At 48.7% G+C, this 18,064-nt stretch overlaps 1 protein-coding gene across 8 annotated transcripts in view; it reads left to right on the top strand.

Moving 5' to 3' along the window:
* Nucleotides 1-13,116: 13,116 nt before the first annotated feature.
* The window catches only part of SEPTIN8 (septin 8), a 27,853-nt gene continuing 22,905 nt past the window's right edge, over nt 13,117-18,064 (top strand). For 7 of the 8 annotated variants that reach the window (XM_030818677.1, XM_030818671.1, XM_030818666.1 and 4 more), the window contains exon 1: nt 13,117-14,283. In XM_030818677.1, coding sequence (XP_030674537.1) covers nt 13,810-14,283 — 474 coding nt within the window. In that variant the 5' untranslated portion in view covers nt 13,117-13,809. Of the gene's footprint in view, nt 14,284-17,179; nt 17,470-18,064 lie in introns of all 8 variants that reach the window. The other variant, XM_030818701.1, reaches the window with a different exon arrangement.

The following is an 18,064-nucleotide window of genomic DNA, read 5'->3' as shown; positions in this document are numbered from 1 at the left end:
AAAAAAAGAAAGAAAAAAGCCAAGATGAAGAGGTCATTGGTGGCCTCAACAAAAACAGTTTCCTTGGAGTTGTGGAGACAAAAGAAAACTGACAACTGATAACTGACAAGCATCTTACATGAGTGAGTTGAAAGTAAATAACTGTTTCAATTAGGACAGGAAAGGGAAGGAGAGATAAGGAGGACCCATCAGGGGAGGAGGCCTCCAGACTTTTTAGATGGAGGATACTTGATGGTGTTGGCCAGATAAGAGGGTAATTGAAGGAGGAGAGAGAGTTATTTAAGATGTGGAAAAAAGAAAAAAAAATCACTGAGACTGTTAAAGGGAATGCCCAGGGAAAGAGTTGGGCACTTCTTGGAGCCCAGAGGGAAGGTTGTCCAGGCAGAGCTGTTGGCACTTGGCTGGGTGAGGGCTGGGGGAAGGGCTTCGGAGGCTGGCCAGTGCCCAGCAGCTTCAGTTACAGAGTAGCCAGCTTGCCCTGGTATCATGACCATCTGTACTTTTCTGAATTCCCACTATACTGTGAGGGCAAGAACCACACCTGATTTATTCCCCTGGTGCTAGCACACAGTAGGTCTTTAATGTTTTTTTGAACCAATATATAGGTTTTCTTTGTAATAAAAGAGATCAAGGCCAGGTGCAGTGGCTCACACCTCTAATCCCAGCACTTTGGGAGGCTGAGGCAAGAGGATCATTTGAGGTCAGGGGTTCCAGACCAGTCCGGCCAACATGGCAAAATCGCATCTCTACTAAAAATTAGCTAGGCGTGATGGCAGGTGCCTTTAATCCCAGCTACTCAGGAGGCTGAGGCAGGATAATTGCTTCAACCCAGGAGGCAGAGGGTGCAGTGAGCTGAGATTGTGTCACTGCCCTCCAGCCTGGGCGACAGAGTGAGACTGTGTCTCAGGAAAAAAAAAAAAAAAAAGACAAAGCATCAGCTGAATGTGAAGGGGGCTGGAGTCAGGGAGAGTGGTTAATATTTGGGGCTGCTGCTGTGTAGAAGGGACAGGATGGTGGCCAGAAACAAGTGCAGGATTTCCAGGCAGCTCTGGGAGGCCTGCTGAGCAGGGAAGCATCAGGATGTAATGCTGTCAGGCACCAGGGCTGGTGATACTTTTTTTTCTCATGAAACTCTGGGCAGCTCAGGAGCATGCCGAGAAAGCAGATGGGTTTCGTGTAATGTGAGTTGACCTGCTGTCATTCTCACAGTGGTGGCCTGGAAGAGCTAATGTAGCTCCCCAAAGCCCTGGCTTCATTCCTGGAGAGTGTCTTTGCCTTGGGTGGGCTCATCTTTTGTGTTTGAAACCGCTGCTGACCAGAGCAAACTAGTATTTAAGCCTCAGCCCAAATGTCATCTCCAGGGAAGATCTCCCTCCTCTCATTCTCCCCTGGATCCCTGGCAGGGGGTACCAGGCCAGTGTGCTTCCTGATTTGTGATGGTCTGGGACCCACCAAGACAGCCTGGGCTGGGGGCGAAGTATTTGCTCAAGCAGAGCACACACTGGGAGGGTGAGAGCCAGGTTGAGCCATCAGGTATCCACCAGTATGCCTTCAGTAGGACAGCTGAGACAAGGAGAGCAAGAACAATGGGGATGGCCAAGACACACGGTTCTGGAGGCCAGCGGAAAACTAAAGGAATGTCACCCTGGGCAGGGCAGGGTGAGTGAGGTGAGAACAAGGGAGAACTAGGTAAAAGTTGGCAGTAAGAGACCGGAGCGGGCTGCTGGTACCAGGTGGCTCAGGATTTGTGCTTTGTAATGCTGGTATTTTGCTCTTTTATCTTATTCTTAGCATATTTTGCTTGACTGAGGGCAGATTTCTTTTTTTTTTTTTTTTTTGAGACGGAGTCTCGCTCTGTCGCCCAGGCTGGAGTGCAGTGACGCAATCTCGGCTCACTGCAAGCTCCGCCTCCCGGGTTCACGCCATTCTCCTGCCTCAGCCTCTCGGAGTAGCTGGGACTACAGGCACCTGCCACCACGCCCGGCTAATTTTTTTGTATTTTTAGTAGAGACGGGGTTTCACCGTGGTCTCGATCTCCTGACCTCGTGATCTGCCCGCCTCGGCCTCCCAAAGTGCTGGGATTACAAGCGTGAGCCACCGCGCCCGGCCGACTGAGGGCAGATTTCTTAAAGGGGTGGTCAAGTTGGTCTGTGTATTATTATAATTAATACTTTTTATGTGTGCTTGCCTGTTGAACTCTGAACTCTGGCAGGCAGCATCCATGCCTTCTTTACCTTCATGCCCATGGCACACTGTAAGCGCTTGGTAAATATTTGTTGTGTAAATGACCCCAGTGTTCAATTGTTGAGGAACTTCTGCAGTCATAACCTGGGCCAGCAGGATCCTGAGAAGTGAGCCAGCCCTTCCCTTCCCCTCCAAGTGGGACTTCACAGATAAGAACAAATTCTATAGGCCCCAAATCCATAATTCATCAGAAAAACAGACACTTTCCTTTATCTAAAATGAACTCAGCATGCCTGACCTGGAGTCAGAAGGCCAGACTACGTGAACTCTTAACAGCCATTCTCTCTTTTTCTTTTCTAACAGACTCCAGTTTTTGCAGATAGCAATGTGCCGAGCCCTAGAGGCAAATCATTGTTTTGTCATGTGGGAAATTATCTTAATGCAATGTAGCTTCCAAGTACCCTATCAGACAAGCTGTCTGTAGATCATGAACAGAAAGACTCACAGACCAATTTAAGATACTTAAGTCACCCTGCTTATTGATCCAATTTAAAGCGTACAGTGAGAAGCTAGGGGAAAGAGGTGGGGTAGGTTAACCCAGTTAGGGTATGGGGTAAACAAGTTGGAGGGAGCACACTGCCTGAATCCTGTGTTCCAGGGTTTACATACTATCCCTCTATATCCCGCACAACCCCTGTCTCTCTCTCTCTCTCTCTCCCATTATCTGTCCACACTGACAATGTGATTATGAAAACAAGAAAATAAGAGTTAGCTGGGCGAGGTGGCTCGCACCTGTTATCCCAGCACTGTGGCAGGCCAAGGTGGGAGGACTGCTTGGGCCCAGGAGTTAGAGACCAGCCTGGGCAACATGGTGAAACTTCCTCTCCACCAAAAAGATACAAATTAGCCAGGCCTGGTGCACACACCTGTAGTCCCAGCTACTTGGGAGGCTGAGATGGGAGGATTGATTAAGCCCAGGAGGTCGAGTCTGCAGCAGTGAGCTGTGATCACATCACTGCACCTCAGCCTGGGAGACTGATCGAGACCCTGTCTGAAAAAATTAAATACATAAGTAAAGTGAGAAAGATAAAAGAAAACAAGAGTTAAGGTTGAACAAAGGGGCTCAGCAAACAAGGTGCCTAGAGCTGACACACTTTATCAAAGAAGCCTAGGGGCAAATACACCAGGCTAGACCCATAGCATATAATTTACCTGCCAAGCAGCTGGGAAAGAGTACAAGGGGCACCAGAATGGGATCAAAGTGGGGGTCTCTAAGGGGACCAGTTTGAGGATGACAGTTGTCCGTCTGGAATTAGCACGATCCTTGCCTTATAACTGGGGGTTTCCATCCCTTTCTATCTCCAAGTAATACTCTTGTGTGTTCTATCCTTTTAAATCTAAGCCTGACACCCATATGTTTCATGTATTCTATGTCTAGCATGTCTCTCAAATTACCAACTTACTATCTATTCTTAACACAGCTTTTGAATTTTGCCTACTGTTTTTTGTTTTTTCTTGCCTGCTACAGTAAATTTAAATATTCTCAATAATACAGCCAACACACATTCCATTATTCCAGGCCAACCTTTGGCAATCCTTCATATTCTGTGTTGTCAAATGACTCAGTTCTGGTCACTGAGATCTCAGGGGGCGTTTTTAGTGGGGGATCTGGAAAGATTTTCTTCCTTGATGAAAGGAAGAGCAATGCACGGAAGAGCCCTTTGTCCCCTTTCCTCTCTTCCTATGTCTTCCACATCTGAACCAGTGGCTGGCACGTAATAGACACTAAACAAATACTTTGTTGAGTGAGTGAATGATGGATGCTGGTGCCTAGTCTTAACAGCTGTGACATTGAACTTGTGCTTCATCTTCTGATCAAGCTTCATTTCTGAGTCCAGGGTTGGGAAGGTGAAAGCAGGGTGGTGGAAATAAATCTTGTGATGGTAATTTATAATAATAATAATAATAATAATAATAATATTAGCAGCAGTTAACATTTATTGAAAAGCTTCCTCTGTGTCAGAAATAGTTTTAAGCACTTCACATGTAATCCTCACAATAAAAATATGAGGTAGAAATTATTATTATCCTCATTTTGCACATGAGGAAACTGAGCACAGAATGTAAGTTTACTTACCTAAGGTCCCTCAGCTGGCAAGTGATGGCCCTGGAATTAGAATTCAGACAACTGAGTTCAGAGAGCACACCCTTAGACACAGTGCCATTTGTGTTAGGGTTCTATTGCTGCCACAAATGTTGTGGCTTAAAACAGCAAAAATTCATTGTCTTACAGTTCTGGAGGTCAGCAGTCCCACAGTCTTCCTGGGCTGAGATCAGGGTATTGGCAGGACTGTGCTCCTTCTAGAGGCTGTAGGGTAGAATTCGTTTCCTCGCCATTTTCAGTTCTAGAAGCTGCCCAAATTCCTTGGCTTGTGGCTGCATCACTCTGATCTCTACTTCTGTCATCATATCTCCTTCTCCAACTCTTCTGCTTCCCTATTATAATGCAGCCCTATTACAATGGCCCCTTGGGGTTTCACTGGACCCACCTGAATAATCAGGGATAATCTCTTCATTTAAAAATCCTTAATTCAATCATATTTGCAAAATGCCATTTGCCATGTAAGGTAAGATATTCACAGACTGTGGGGATTAGGAAGTAGACGTCTTGTTGGGGGGGCACTATTCTGACCACCGTACCATCTTGCCTGTGGGGTCCCATAACCCACGCCGCCCTAGGTCCTGGATCAACAAGTCCCAAGTCCTGCAGCAGAAGTTCTGCCATGAATGGAGGAGTATTCCCTTGAACCTTCTTCCACTTCCCCAAAGGCTTCTGCCTGGTTACCACTCCTTCACAATCCAGCCCCTCTGCTCCCCACCCCAGCAGGCGAGGAACACCTAGTAAACCAGTGATATGAACCAAGCAGATGAGTACTGGGCCTTGGCTTCTTGTTCATGAGTTCATCTAGACTGGATTCTGTATGTTAATCAGGTCCTTAGCTTTCTCCATTTTCATTCCCCAGTCAGATGGCCTCAGCCTTGTGGTGTGTGTTTTCTTTATTGTGAATTTACCATCATTTCTACTTCTAATTCAACTTAGAGTAATTTCTTTGAGCTCCCTTGAATCCTTTCTTCCAATCTCCCTGGCCAACCCTTTGGTTCTAGATGAAACTCTACCTCTCAGCTGTCTGAACTTGGACTCAGTGGTTTCCCTGGATTCCTCCCAGCAGCAGCCTTTTCCAGACCCATTTTGTCTGTCTGAATACATTTCCCCTAGAGAGGTGGTTTTTCAGACTTATTTTTAGCTGCAGAAGAACTCTTTTTTGAAATGAAAGCCTTATATATAAAGCAGGCGGAATGGCACTGTTTGGGGAAGTTGTAGAGCCCCACCAGATGAGTCTTTGTCCCCCATGGCCCCTTTGGACCCAGTTTGAAAAGCATTGCTCTGCAGACCCCTCTCGTTTTAAGCCTTGCCTTGCCGATTTGCCTGAACTTAGTTCACTGTCTCCTTTCCTGATGGCTTCTTCTAGCTCCTTAAACAGCATGAAGCATTCTTTCTCTCTCTCCACTTCCCTCATGCCCTTTGAAGGTCACATTTTTCCAAAAAAGCAAAACACTTTAACTTCCTCATCTCTGCCTAGCGGTGTCACCACGTGGGGCTTCCTCTCACCTGCTTGTATCCCACCTGTTCATGGCTGCAGAGATGGAGACCATGCTGATATGAGCTGGAGCTGGGTGGCCTCTCTGTAATGGGAGCATCTTGAAGTCCTCCACTTCTATAGATTGTAGATGTTTGGTTACTGGACAGTTGACATATTTTTTTTTCCAGATAATTTTTTTTTTTTTTTTTTTTTAAGACAGAGTCTCGGCCGGGCACGGTGGCTCACGCCTGTAATCCTAGCACTTTGGGAGGCCGAGGTGGGCGGATAACGAGGTCAGGAGATCGAGACTGTGGTGAAACCCCGTCTCTACTAAAAATACAAAAAAAAAAAAAATTAGCCGGGCGTGGTGGCAGGCGCCTGTAGTCCCAGCTACTCGGGAGGCTGAGGCAGGAGAATGATGTGAACCTGGGAGGCGGAGCTTGCAGTGAGCCGAGATTGCGCCACTGCACTCCAGCTTGGGCGACAGAGCGAGACTCCGTCTCAAAAAAAAAAAAAAAAAAAAAAGACGGAGTCTCAGTCTGTCACCAGGCTGGAGTGCAGTGGCGGGATCCTTGCTCACTGCAACCTCCACCTCCCAGGTTCAAGCAATTCTCCAGCCTCAGCCTCCAGAGTAGCTGGGATTACAGGCGCACACCACCAAGCCCAGCTAATTTTGTATTTTTAGTAGAGATGGGGTTTTGCCATATTGGCCAAGCTGGTCCCAAACTCCCGATCTCAGGTGATCTGCCTACCTCAGCCTGCAGAAGTGCTGGGATTACAACCGTGAGCCACCATGCCCGGCCCTTTTTTTTTTTTTTTTTTTTTTTTTAAGAGACAGGGTTTCACCCTGTACCCAGGCTAGAGTGCAGTGGCTTGATCATAGCTCATTTCTGTTTCAATCTCTCAGACTCAAGTGATTCTCCTGCCTCAGCTTCTTGAGTAGCTCTGACCTCAGGAATGCACCACTATACCCAGCTAATTTTTAAAATTTTTAGTAGAGATGAGATCTCTGTATGTCTTCTGGGCTGGTCTAGAACTCCGGGGCTCAAGCCATCTTTCTGCCTTGGCCTCTGAAAGTGCTAGGATTACAGGTATGAGCCACTGCACCTGGCCCAGAGAATTCTTTTTGGCCACAACTACGTTAAAAGAGCAAAATGCTTCCACCTGGGAGAGGCCCAGGGTTCTAGGGGAGGCCATGGGCAGAATCTTTGAATAAATTTCGTGGAGCTCCTTGTAAAGCTGCTGTCAATGCCCTGTCCTTAGGCCCTCTGGGCCAGGCTTGGAGTGGGGTCTGCTCCCCTGCTGGCAGCTCTGGACCATAGAGTTGCTGCAGGGATCCCTGTGGACTCAGGTACCGGAGCCCTGTGGGTGTCTCTGGCCCATTCCCTGGGGGCACCCTGGACCTCATGAAACTTGAGGCTTACATTTCCAGGTCACTCACTTGCTCGTGTCCCTTCTAAGTCCTGTTCTTTTCTCATTCTAAATAAGTAATTACTTCCATATCTAATTTTGTCTTTACAACTATGTATTCTTTTAAATTAAAAAAAAAATTTTTTTTTTGAGACAGGGTCTCGCTTTGCCACCCTGGCTGGAGTGCAGCAGCGAAATCTCAGCTTGCTGCAGCCTAGACCTCCTGGGCTCAAGTGATCCTCCCACCTTAGCCTTCCAAGTAGCTGGGGCTACAGGCCTTTGCCACCACACCCGGCTAAGTTTTTAATTTTTCATAGAGATGGGGGTCTCACTATGTTGCCCAGGCTGGTCTCGAACCCCTGGGCTCAAGCAATCCTCCCACCATGGCATCCCAAAGTGCTGGGATTACACATGTGAGCCACCATGCCCTGCCAGTGTATTCTTTTCCTAAAAGAAAGCCTTCCAAATCCCACAAGCTTCAGGCTCCACAAAACCTGGCTGCATCCCTGAGAACCCTGGATTCAGGACCCTCTCAGGGAACCCAGGGACTCATGGGCTAGGTGTGCCTCTTCTATGAAAAAAGGCAGAGATTCTCATCTCCAGGGCTTTCCAAGGTGTCCCTGGTGCTCTGTCTCCAGGACATCCATGCTAAATGCTCTGGTAGAAGGCAGGGAGGCATCCTGCAGCATGAGGGTACACTGTGGAATTCTGAGGCACAGGACAGCCAGAAACCCATGAGGCCAGGGAAGGGCTGCTTTCTGCTGGCTGTTCCTTCTGTGCCACATGGCTCCCTGTACCCCTCAGTACAAACTCTTGCCAATCTTTCTGGCAGGCATAAGAACATGGTTCCTTCTCTCTAGGCTAACTTTTCCATCAGGCCAGGACTCCTGATCTGGGCCTCAACCTGGCAGCACTGCCATGAGACTGTAATTCCTCAATCTGGCTTTTAAGAATTCTGGTTTTCAAAATGGGAGAGTTTGCCTGCCAGCTGAGACATCACGGGACTTTGGAATTCAGTAGGCTCTTCGAGTCTGTTCTTGTTTTGTATTGTTTCAGCAGTCATTGGGACAAGTCAGACCTCAAAGCCAGAGGTAACATGTGCTGCTTTAAAAATGTGCAGAAAGCCAGGCATGGTGGCTCATGCCTGTAATCCCAGCACTTTGGGAGGCCGAGGCGGGCAGATCACTTGAGATCAGGAGCTCAAGACCAGCCTGGTGAACATGGTGAAACCCCATCTCTACTAAAAATACAAAAATTAGCTGGGCATGGTGGTGGGCGCCTGTAATCCCAGCTACTTGGGAGGCTGAGGCAGAAAAATTGCTTGAATCTGGGAGGCAGAGGTTGCAGTGAGCCGAGCTCAAGCCACTGCACTCCAGCCTGGGCAACAGAGCGAGACTCTGTCTCAATAAATGAATAAATAATAAAAATAAAAATGTGTAGGGACACTGCTGCTTACAGATTATGGATGAATGCTTCCCCACAGAACTTCTCTTTCTTAATTCCTAACAAAATCAAAGAAAGTAAATAAAACAAGGGAGTAAAATCTATTATGAGCAACCAACACAATAAACTTCCAAAATGACATCTAAAGAAAGACACAGAGGGTTCTGGAGTGGCAAGGAATGGCACCACACGTCTCTACTCCCTACCCTGTCCCGAGTGCCCAGAAATGGACCAAAACCTGAACATTCTTCCTATGGCTCCTGAATCTGAAAGGAAGCAGCTGTGAGTCATGCCCTGTCTTCTTCCTCTTCTGAATGAGCTGTATTAAAAAGCATGCTGGGGGGAGATGGGGAAGCAGGGAGCACGAGCCACCGAGCTGACTCGGCTGATGGAAATAAAGTCTCCAAAACAACACTCCCCATGGGGAAACTGACCCTGAGTTCTGCCCCTTCCTCAGAAAAGGTCTATAGCATCCTGCTTTCCGCCCCAATTAGGTGGCATGAGCCCGTACAGGACATTAAACAGGCTCTCAGGACAGGAGCATGCTGAGGCATTCCAACAAAGACCGCAGCCTGCTTCAGCTCAGCTGTCCCCTCCAGACTACCAAAAAGTGTAGAGAACCTAAATACTCAGCCTTCTGCTTAGCTCAGAGGGAAAAATAGGGTCTCAAACAGTGGGGAGACGTCAGTAAGCTCTTCTCCCTGCTGCTGTGTTACAGTGGCATAAAGAAGGTCTGGACAGAGCCACCAAACCAGAAAGAAAAGAAATGGATGCAAACACATGGCAGCAAAATATTAATGATAAATAAGGGGAAAAACAGAGAGTGAAAGATGAGGGCTCCTCCCCACCCCTAAAAAAACTTAAGGAATTTCTTGCAACTGCTTCACATTATGAAATGACTTAAGCATATGAATTTAATAAAGTGGGGGCTCAACGATAGGATGCTAGAACACAAGAACGGGATGGAAAGGCAACAAGTTGAGGACAAAAACATATTATTATAGACAAACAAATTAGAACTAACAAGAAAGAGAATGGGCCCCATTGAAACTCAAATTACTGAATTAGGGCAGCTAAACTAGGCAAAGAGATTAAAACAATTAGAATTAGTAGAAACGAAAGACAGACAAAGCTGAACTGATATAAAAATTAATTAAGATCCCTGAAGAAGAAAAACCAGAAACAGAACCAAAAGAGAATTCCTTTAACGGAGAAACAAGTAAGTTTCAAAACTAAAGCTGCAGATTGAAAGAACACACTATATTCCTGAAGAGCTTGATTTGAAATATTTACTACTAAGACATCTTAGTTAAGTCATTGAACTTAAAAAAAAATGATGAAGAGTGACTTCTTTAGGCATTCAAGCAGAAAAAAATGTCTCCTATAAAGAGGAAAATTCAGGCTGGCCTCAGGCTTCTTCCCAGAAGAAAAAGAAGCAAAACCTACCACATTCGGTGGGAAAGATGAGACTCAGGGATATTATACCCAGCCAAGATATGGTTCCAGTATCGAGGCACAGACAGATACTCTTAAACATCGAAAATACTTCCTGGAAAAACAGCTTAACGATTAATTTAGTCCATGAAGAGATGAACAAAAATAAAGAACTTGCAAATGGAAAAAAAAGCCTTGGTAAAAAGAGTAGTGATGACCATTGAATTCATTTTAATTCAGAATATTTATCAACTAACTATGAATTTATGTTTACAGAACAGAATATGAGTGTTATAAACATGGATAATGTAACAATAATATGTAACTAAACTTAGGAAGCAGGTCAGTCAGAGATGGAAAGAATCATGAGAGCTAATTTTTCAAAGCAATGAACACACTGAACACACACACACACACACACACACACACACTCATATGTCACTGAAATGTACATTTTAAGAAAATAACTCTAACCTCAGTGTTTTTTACAATTTTTGTTTAACCTCAGAGGTATCTTTTAGGAAGTAATATCTCTTGTGGTCAAGAAACATTCTTTGAAGTTCAACTCTCTCTTCAGTTTCAACTTCTTTGTCTTCTTTTAAATTCAAGTAAAATTAAGTACTTTTAATTTAAATAGCATCTGTATTATGGCCCAGATTCCTATCAAGTATCTCTATTATCTTTCCTCCTCTCAGTAAATATACATAGAAAGTTTTCTGGAATGATATAAATGTAGTGTTCATGATGGTGATTTCTGGGTGGTGGGACTGGGCTAATTTAAACTTCTCTGTATTGTTCAAATTATTTAAAATGTACATATATCACTTAAAAACATGCAATTTTTCTTTAAAAGGTGTGGAAGCCTAAGAAATTATCTGTGGCTGATTCTGGTGGTGTATGGCTGACTATTTTCTTGCTCGTCATTTTTTATATTTTAATTTTCTAATAAACAAAAATTTCACAGTATTAGAAAAAAAGATTTTCAGGCATCTCACTGGAATGGATAGTCCAGAAACAGAATTGGCAGAGACGGCTGTAGTCTCCCAACATCTGCTCTCCTCTAACATTTTGTGGACTTTTTAGCTGTGCACATGATAGCCAGAATAAAGACCCCATTTTCCAGCTCTGGCCAATAGCATGTAAGCAGAAGTGCCACATGGCAGCTTCTGGAATCCTCTGAGAGTTGGCTCATTTGCAGTGTATTACTATCATTACCTCTTGCTGCCTGGAATGCAGACATCACCATATTGGACCATGAGAGCAAGACCACGTAAGGCCAAGCAACAAGAAGAAAGTGTGTAGAGAGTCACATAAGCCCTGGACTACCTACCTGGACAATGTAAGAAAGGAAGACATTTCTAGCTTGTTGAAGCAGCTGAACGTAATCCTAACTGATGCACAACCTGCACACACATACAGAAATGTCGTCTGTGATACCATTTGCGTTGTACATCAGAGGGGAAAGATGAAACAACTGGTTTGGCATACACGTACACAAATTGCCTAGATGTGAAGGAGTTAAAAAAAGTTTTATAAGAAAATTTATTCTTTTCTCACAAACACAATATCTTTGTGAAGTTAGGGAAGGGTCTTTATTTTTAGAAGCCAAAGTAAAAATAATAAATAAAATAACAAGTACACTTGACAACATCAAAAATTTAAACTTCTACATGACAAAAGAAAGTATAAACAAAAGTAAAAGACAAGCAAGAGGCCTGGAGGGCAGCATTTCCTGAAGCGAAGTCTCGTCATGTTCAAGTTTAGTGTGGTGCTGGGTATGTATGCAGGGTAGAGACAGGGGGCAACAAAATGTGGGGAGAGCTATATATTCCCCTTTCTTTTGCACAGAAAATGCATATTAGCTGATCAAAAGCTCTGAGGACTTCTACAGAACCCTGTCTGTGTATGGAACTCAGCATTCCCCAGTTATTTGACGGTGGGACCAATCTTTTTGTGGTAAAATCTATGAACTAACCTCTAGGTATATACGAAACACTCAGAAATGCTGCCATAAGAAATAACACTTTGCCACGTGAGAAATGATCCTTATATTCACCTTTTGAGCCCTCGTAGATAATTCTCACTCTTTTATAAGTTCTGACCAGCAGCAGCATAAAATGAGAAAGAAATTTCGGCATTGTGGAATAGGAGGAAATTCTCCTGTTTACACCTACAGAGTAGAGTGAATATATCCCCAAAGAAGGAAGTCACCTGTACTCTGAGCTTTTCCTTCTGATAGCCACTGGCCGGGACTGTAAGAAGTACACGTTTTGAAATATTTCCAATTAGAGATAAAAGACCATTTTAAAGATAATTTAGGGCTAGTCCCAGAGAGTTGTAATGCAGAAGTGCCATACGGATGGCAGTTGGTCGTGATTTCTTGTTAGTTATAGGGAAAGAAAAAGGAAACAGTAGATACAGTCTAGGATGATCAATTCAGTATTGACCACACATTCCCTGGGCTCTGACATTAAGACCCTTGTAGTCTAGAGAGGGAGATTTTATTTAATATTGTATTTTAAGTACAACTTAAAGCCCTTTACTTACGTTATTTAATCCTGTAACATAGGTGCTATACTTGTTCTCATTTTTAGGACCAGGGAAGGGAGGCATCGTTAAGTAACTTGCCTAGCTAAGGTTAAAAAGCTAGTGGGATTCCACCAGGAAGGTTTGCCATAGATCCAGCTTCCCTAACCACTGCTCTGCTCTATTTCTTGTAGATAACTTTAATACAGCATGGGAAACAGCAGCATAGAGAAAGGAGCAAAGTGAAAACATCGTCAGGAAGGTCCAGCGGGAAGTCAGTCCACCTTGGGGACAAGCTACACTTTGCCTGGGAGAGCGAGGAGCGGAAAGCCAAATCAGGGTGACAAGGTCAAACAGCAGAGAGGGGGCTCCTCTTAAGCCAGGTGTGCTAAGTTGAACGTGGTCTTTAGGCACTTCCAGTCAGCACAAGTTTCTGAATAGCAGAAACAGGTCAGGTTGCTTCTCAGCATACTGGGGTGAGAGGTGTGTGTGGAGGGTGGACCAAACTGGGATGAGGCCATTGGGGGTTAGCGGGCAAACCTTGCCACATTCCCAGAAAGAGCAGAGAGAAGGGCAGAGGGAAGAGAAAGGAACGGGGTTTCAGAGGATTCGGGAGCTGCTTTTGTATGGATTGTCAGTGAGAAGGATACAGAACCTCCTGAGGCCTCTGTCCCTGGCGTAAGTGTTAATTTTCTGAACGTTTTGAGCAGTGACATTAGCGGAGAGAACGTGCGCGCATTGGGAGCGGTCATCCTCTTTGCACAATGGTGGGACTCCATTAAGACGTTGTCCCAAGCCCTTGAGACAGACAGGGTGATGGACACTTGCAATCTGATGCCTTGACCGTCGAGCTCCGCTTTTCTATAGCAGGAATCCCAGCCTAAACTGCGCATCCTGCTCGTTGGTTGCACAAGGAGCCGAAGGCTGGTCCCTTGCCCGGGAAGGCCGCCTGGCCGGACGCGCGGGTCCCGCCCTAGCTCCGGCCGGAGCATCAGGTGGGGCCCAAGACACCCGCAGACTAGGCTGCCGCGGCCTCTCCCCGATCCGACGGGTCTCCCGCAGCTTGTCCACACTCTGGTTGGTGGTCCCAGCACATTTGCAGGCTCCAGCGGGTGGAGACGGCTCGGTGGGGGAGATCTCTAGGACGCACGCCGTGCCCCACTTCCCCCTCATGGGAAAGGCTTCCCAGCGCGCGGACCCAGGAGACTCCCACCAAGGCTCGGCCCCAGGCTCCAGGGGACACGCAGCGGCCCGCTGGGCACCGGCCCCGAGCCCCCCGACACTGCCGTCCCGGGCCCCCAACGCGCGGACTACAAGTCCCAGCAGTCCCCGCAGCTGGCACCTCCCGCCTCGCCGCGGAGACCCCCGGCCGTCCAAGCGGCGGGGCTCCGGCTGCGCTCGTGGCCGGGCCGGGCGGGGAGGCCGGTCCCGCGGGCGGGGGCAGGGGCGGCTCCGCGGCTTCTCCCGCCGCCGCCGCCAAGGGGAGTTTCCAGGAAGTGGCCATATTGGATCCATTCAGCCGCAGCCGCCCGGGCGGAGCGCGTCCCGCAGCCGGCTGGTCCCCGTCGCTGCCCCTGCGCTGGTCCCAGCCCGCCCGCCCGGTGCGGAGCTCGCCATGGCGGCCACCGACCTGGAGCGCTTCTCGGTGAGGGCCCCACTGGGCCGCGGCGCGCGCGGGAGGCGCGGGGCGCAAGAGGGGCCGCCCTGCAGCTGGCGGGGGGCGCGAAGCGGGCTGTCAGCGCCGCACGACCGGGCCTCGACGCCGGGCCAGCTCCAGGACCCCGGTGCGGGCTCTTGGCCGCGCTAGCGGGGGGTCCCGGAGCGTCGGGCGGCCTGCCTTGCCGGGCGGCTGGTCGGGGTCGCTTCCTGGGGCGCAGGCAAGGCAAACCCCTTTCGCGGGAAGGAGCAGAGACCCGCCTGGCTCCGGGCAGGTGCGAAGACAGAGTGGCGCCCGCGGGGCCGCAGGTGAGGGTCCGGGACACTCCGGACCCTATCGCCCAGGGTGTTTCTTTCTGCACACTTGGGGAAGAGTCCTAGCCGCACAGGTGCTGCGGGATAGGTACAGCCGGGGAGGATGGAGGCCCCAGGATCCGAGGGAGTCCCCCACACGAGCTCAGGACAGTTGCAGACTTGAGTCCTGAAGACCCTTGGCCTGCTTTTCCTTCCTCCCCCGCTCCCCTCTGCCTCCGCTCCCCACGCCGGAATCTTGGGTGCGACTCCAGGCAGGTCAGGCCTCAGTGGTCAGGTCTGCGGCAGCCATTCGCCAGGAGCTGGAGGGATTCCAGACTCAGCCCAGTGGGCGTTTATTTGGGCTCCAGTCCAGGTCCTTAGAAGGTTGACGTCCCTGGTGGTCCCTGCAGGGGTCTCACTGGGCCTGAGCCTGCCGATAGCCAACTTACTAAAGGTTTTCATAATTCACTCGGGGGAGGGAGGCCTTTGGTGGGTTGCATCTGGACGTCCCCTGCTGTGTAAGGCTGGATCTGGGTGTGTCTGGGAGGCTAGGCTGTGACAGTGAAGGAAGCTGTGTCCTCTTGCCAGCATGTGAGGCCCTGGTCGGCTGGGAGGGGGAGGAGGGGGAGAAGAAGGAGGAGGAGGAGGGAGGCCCAGGGCTGTTGGAGGGAAGGGGGAATTCTGAATATGTGAACGATAACGAATTGGTTCTGGGGCTAAATAAGGGAGCCAGGACTTATGTAATTAATGCTATAAATACTGTCATCCCAATTTATATATGTAAATTTTCCATTTAATCTGAAAATACATTTCTTAGTCTACTTTGGAAATGTGCATGACTAAAGCAGGAGCTCTTGGTTTCATAATTTCTAGACTCGGGTGCTTTATTCCCATTGGAGAGGGGGGCTGTATGTCAGTTAAGTAAGTTTAAATACATGAGGAACAGATTCAGAGGCTGGACTACTCAGAGGTTCATTTCGCCCCGTATTATAAATTGGAATTTATGTACCGGAGGAGGGCAGTGCCTGAATCCTAACAGACCTGCTGATTAGCTGGAGGCCAAGAGACCCGTGAGTGCCTGGGCATCTGTGCATGTGTGTCTGTGTGCATTTTCTGTGACCAGCTGACCGGAAAGTTATGTCTGGGTCTTGTCTGTGGCCAGAGGTTTAACAGTTGATCTTGCAGGTGGGAGAGGTATGTAGAGAAACCAGAATCAGACAGCCTGATAGGAATCCTAGACACTCCTTGTTTGCCATGCGACCTTGGGCAGGTTATTTAACCCCTTGGTGCTCTCATGTGTATCATGGGATAGAAGTGTTACTTCCCTCATAGGGGTATTGTGAGGATTCAACAAGAGAATCCAGGGGAGGTACTTAGCACTGTGTCTGGCACATGGTAAGGACACGATACATAATATATGCTACTTATTGTCCATGTGGATGTGAGGACTGGCCCCTTATGTAAGAAGGGAGCAGAGGATGCATTTGCCTTCTTCATGGCACTCTCTGTAGAGCTTCTGTCCCTGCTCGTCCAGAGATGGTCCTCAGAGGGTTAGCTGAGAGGCCAGGCTGTGGGCTGGTCAGGCCTTCCCCTGGGGTCCTGTGTTTGCTCTCGGACCATTCCTGTGAGAAGTTTGGGTATTAGCTGCGGGGTGGCCAGGGCACAGAGAGGGGACTGACTCAGGCAAGGGAATAGAGCCTGAGCGCAGGGCCTTGGTTGCTATGCCAGCTTCAGCTGGAGGGTTGGACACCTTCCACACCCTCTGCACTTTGGGCTGTCAGCCTCCTGGAAGGACTTGGATAGGGTTGGATTTGGGTGGAGACCTTGGGTGGAGTTTGGCCTGAATTTAAGTCTGGACTCTATTCACCCTTCCTGGCTTGTCATCTTGGGAAAATCATTTCTGCCTTTATCTTGCTGTGAAATGGGCAGAGCCACTCTGGTTCCTCAAAGAGTTTATGGAGGGTTAATTGCAGTCTGTGGCATGTTTGGAAATATGCTGAGGTGTCTCACAAGTCCCAGGATGTGATGGAGCCACGACAGGTCTACACTGTCCCTCTGGCCAGCTCAGTGGTCAGACTAGCCCTGCAGGCCTGAGAATTGTCCTGACCTGGAGCTTAGACAGCATACAGAGTTATACTTTGAGATGGATGTGTGCTGGGTTCCTGTGTCCTCACATAGCGTGGTGTACACACCACAGGCCAACAGCCTTGGCATCCTGACTGGGCTCTCCTCCACCCTAGATCAGTATTGGGGTGAGGGTTGGCATCCCCTGTGTGTGGTGTGTGGAGCAGCCCTCTGGGGAGGGTGTGTTGCCCCTTGCCCTCCTTGGGCAGCCAGACTCCTGTCCACTCTTGCTGTGCCCCTCCTCCTAACTGGAACCTTGACTCTGGGGCTCAGCCCTTCCTTCCCTGAGGGCCAGCTCCGGTGTTTTCTCCTGCCAGAATCTCACAGGTTTAGACCCCGTGGTGAGCGACCCTTTAGGGCTTGGGCAAAGTGAAGCTGAGGGGGAGAGGAAGAAACGTGCAGCACGCAGCCTCACACTGGCGTTCTTCCCAGCCAGTCACTTACCCCCGTCTCTGCTTTATCCCCAGCACCATCTGTCACTTCCGTTGTCACCCCCGCAATCTTGATACTTCCCCAAGAAGCGGGCTCTCCAGGGAGTACCTAGTCCCTCCTGAAGCAGGAATTGAGAGCCCGCACCCAAGTGGGGCTCAAGGTCTCTGTCAGAGTGGTATCTCCCCGTCTTGTAAAAACGGCCAGTAGCCTCCTTCCTGAGCCATGCCGAAGAGAAACGGGAGCTGAGCAAGAGATGCCCGTGCAGCTCTCAGGGCACATGTGAGCACCACCTGCAGAGCCGAAGCTCTGCCCTCTCCCCCAGGAGGTGAGTCTGCCTGCCCTCCCTCCCTCTTGGGCATCAGACCATGCTATGTGTGCCCACCTTAGGAAGGTCTGCTTGGGGTCTTGAATGCAGTGGGTCAGAGCTGCGGGGCTGATGGGAAGCGTTGGTCATCCCAGGGAGCACATGCTAAAAGACTGACCATGATGGGAACAGAGAGGATGGCAAGGAGGAGACTGAGCTCAGGGCCAAGGAGGAGGGAGACTGGATGGAGCCTGGGAACCCGGAGTCTGACTTGTGTCAAAAACCTTGGATGGCAAGGAGGGCAGTGGGTGCTTTGAGTGCATTATCTTGTTGATGCCAACAGCCCAAAGTTGGGTGAGGATGCAGACTCTGGTCGTTGGCCAGTAAAGGTAGGGGGAACAAGATCCAAATTCCAACACCAGAGATGACAGAGAGGGTGGATACCTTGGCGTTTTGAGCCCTCGGATGGGCTAGGTGGAAGCATATATTATATTTGGGGCAGTAACTACCACGAATGTCTCTGTGGCTCAAGTCCAGCTACCAGAGGCGAGCAGCTGCAGGATGATAGAGCAAAGGGCCTGAGGGCCAGCTGGCCTCTGTGTGTCCCTTGCAGCCT

Source organism: Nomascus leucogenys, chromosome 2 (assembly GCF_006542625.1).
Source record: "Nomascus leucogenys isolate Asia chromosome 2, Asia_NLE_v1, whole genome shotgun sequence".
In the NCBI taxonomy this organism is placed as follows: domain Eukaryota; kingdom Metazoa; phylum Chordata; class Mammalia; order Primates; family Hylobatidae; genus Nomascus; species Nomascus leucogenys.
This window is presented reverse-complemented; position numbering and strand designations above follow the sequence as displayed.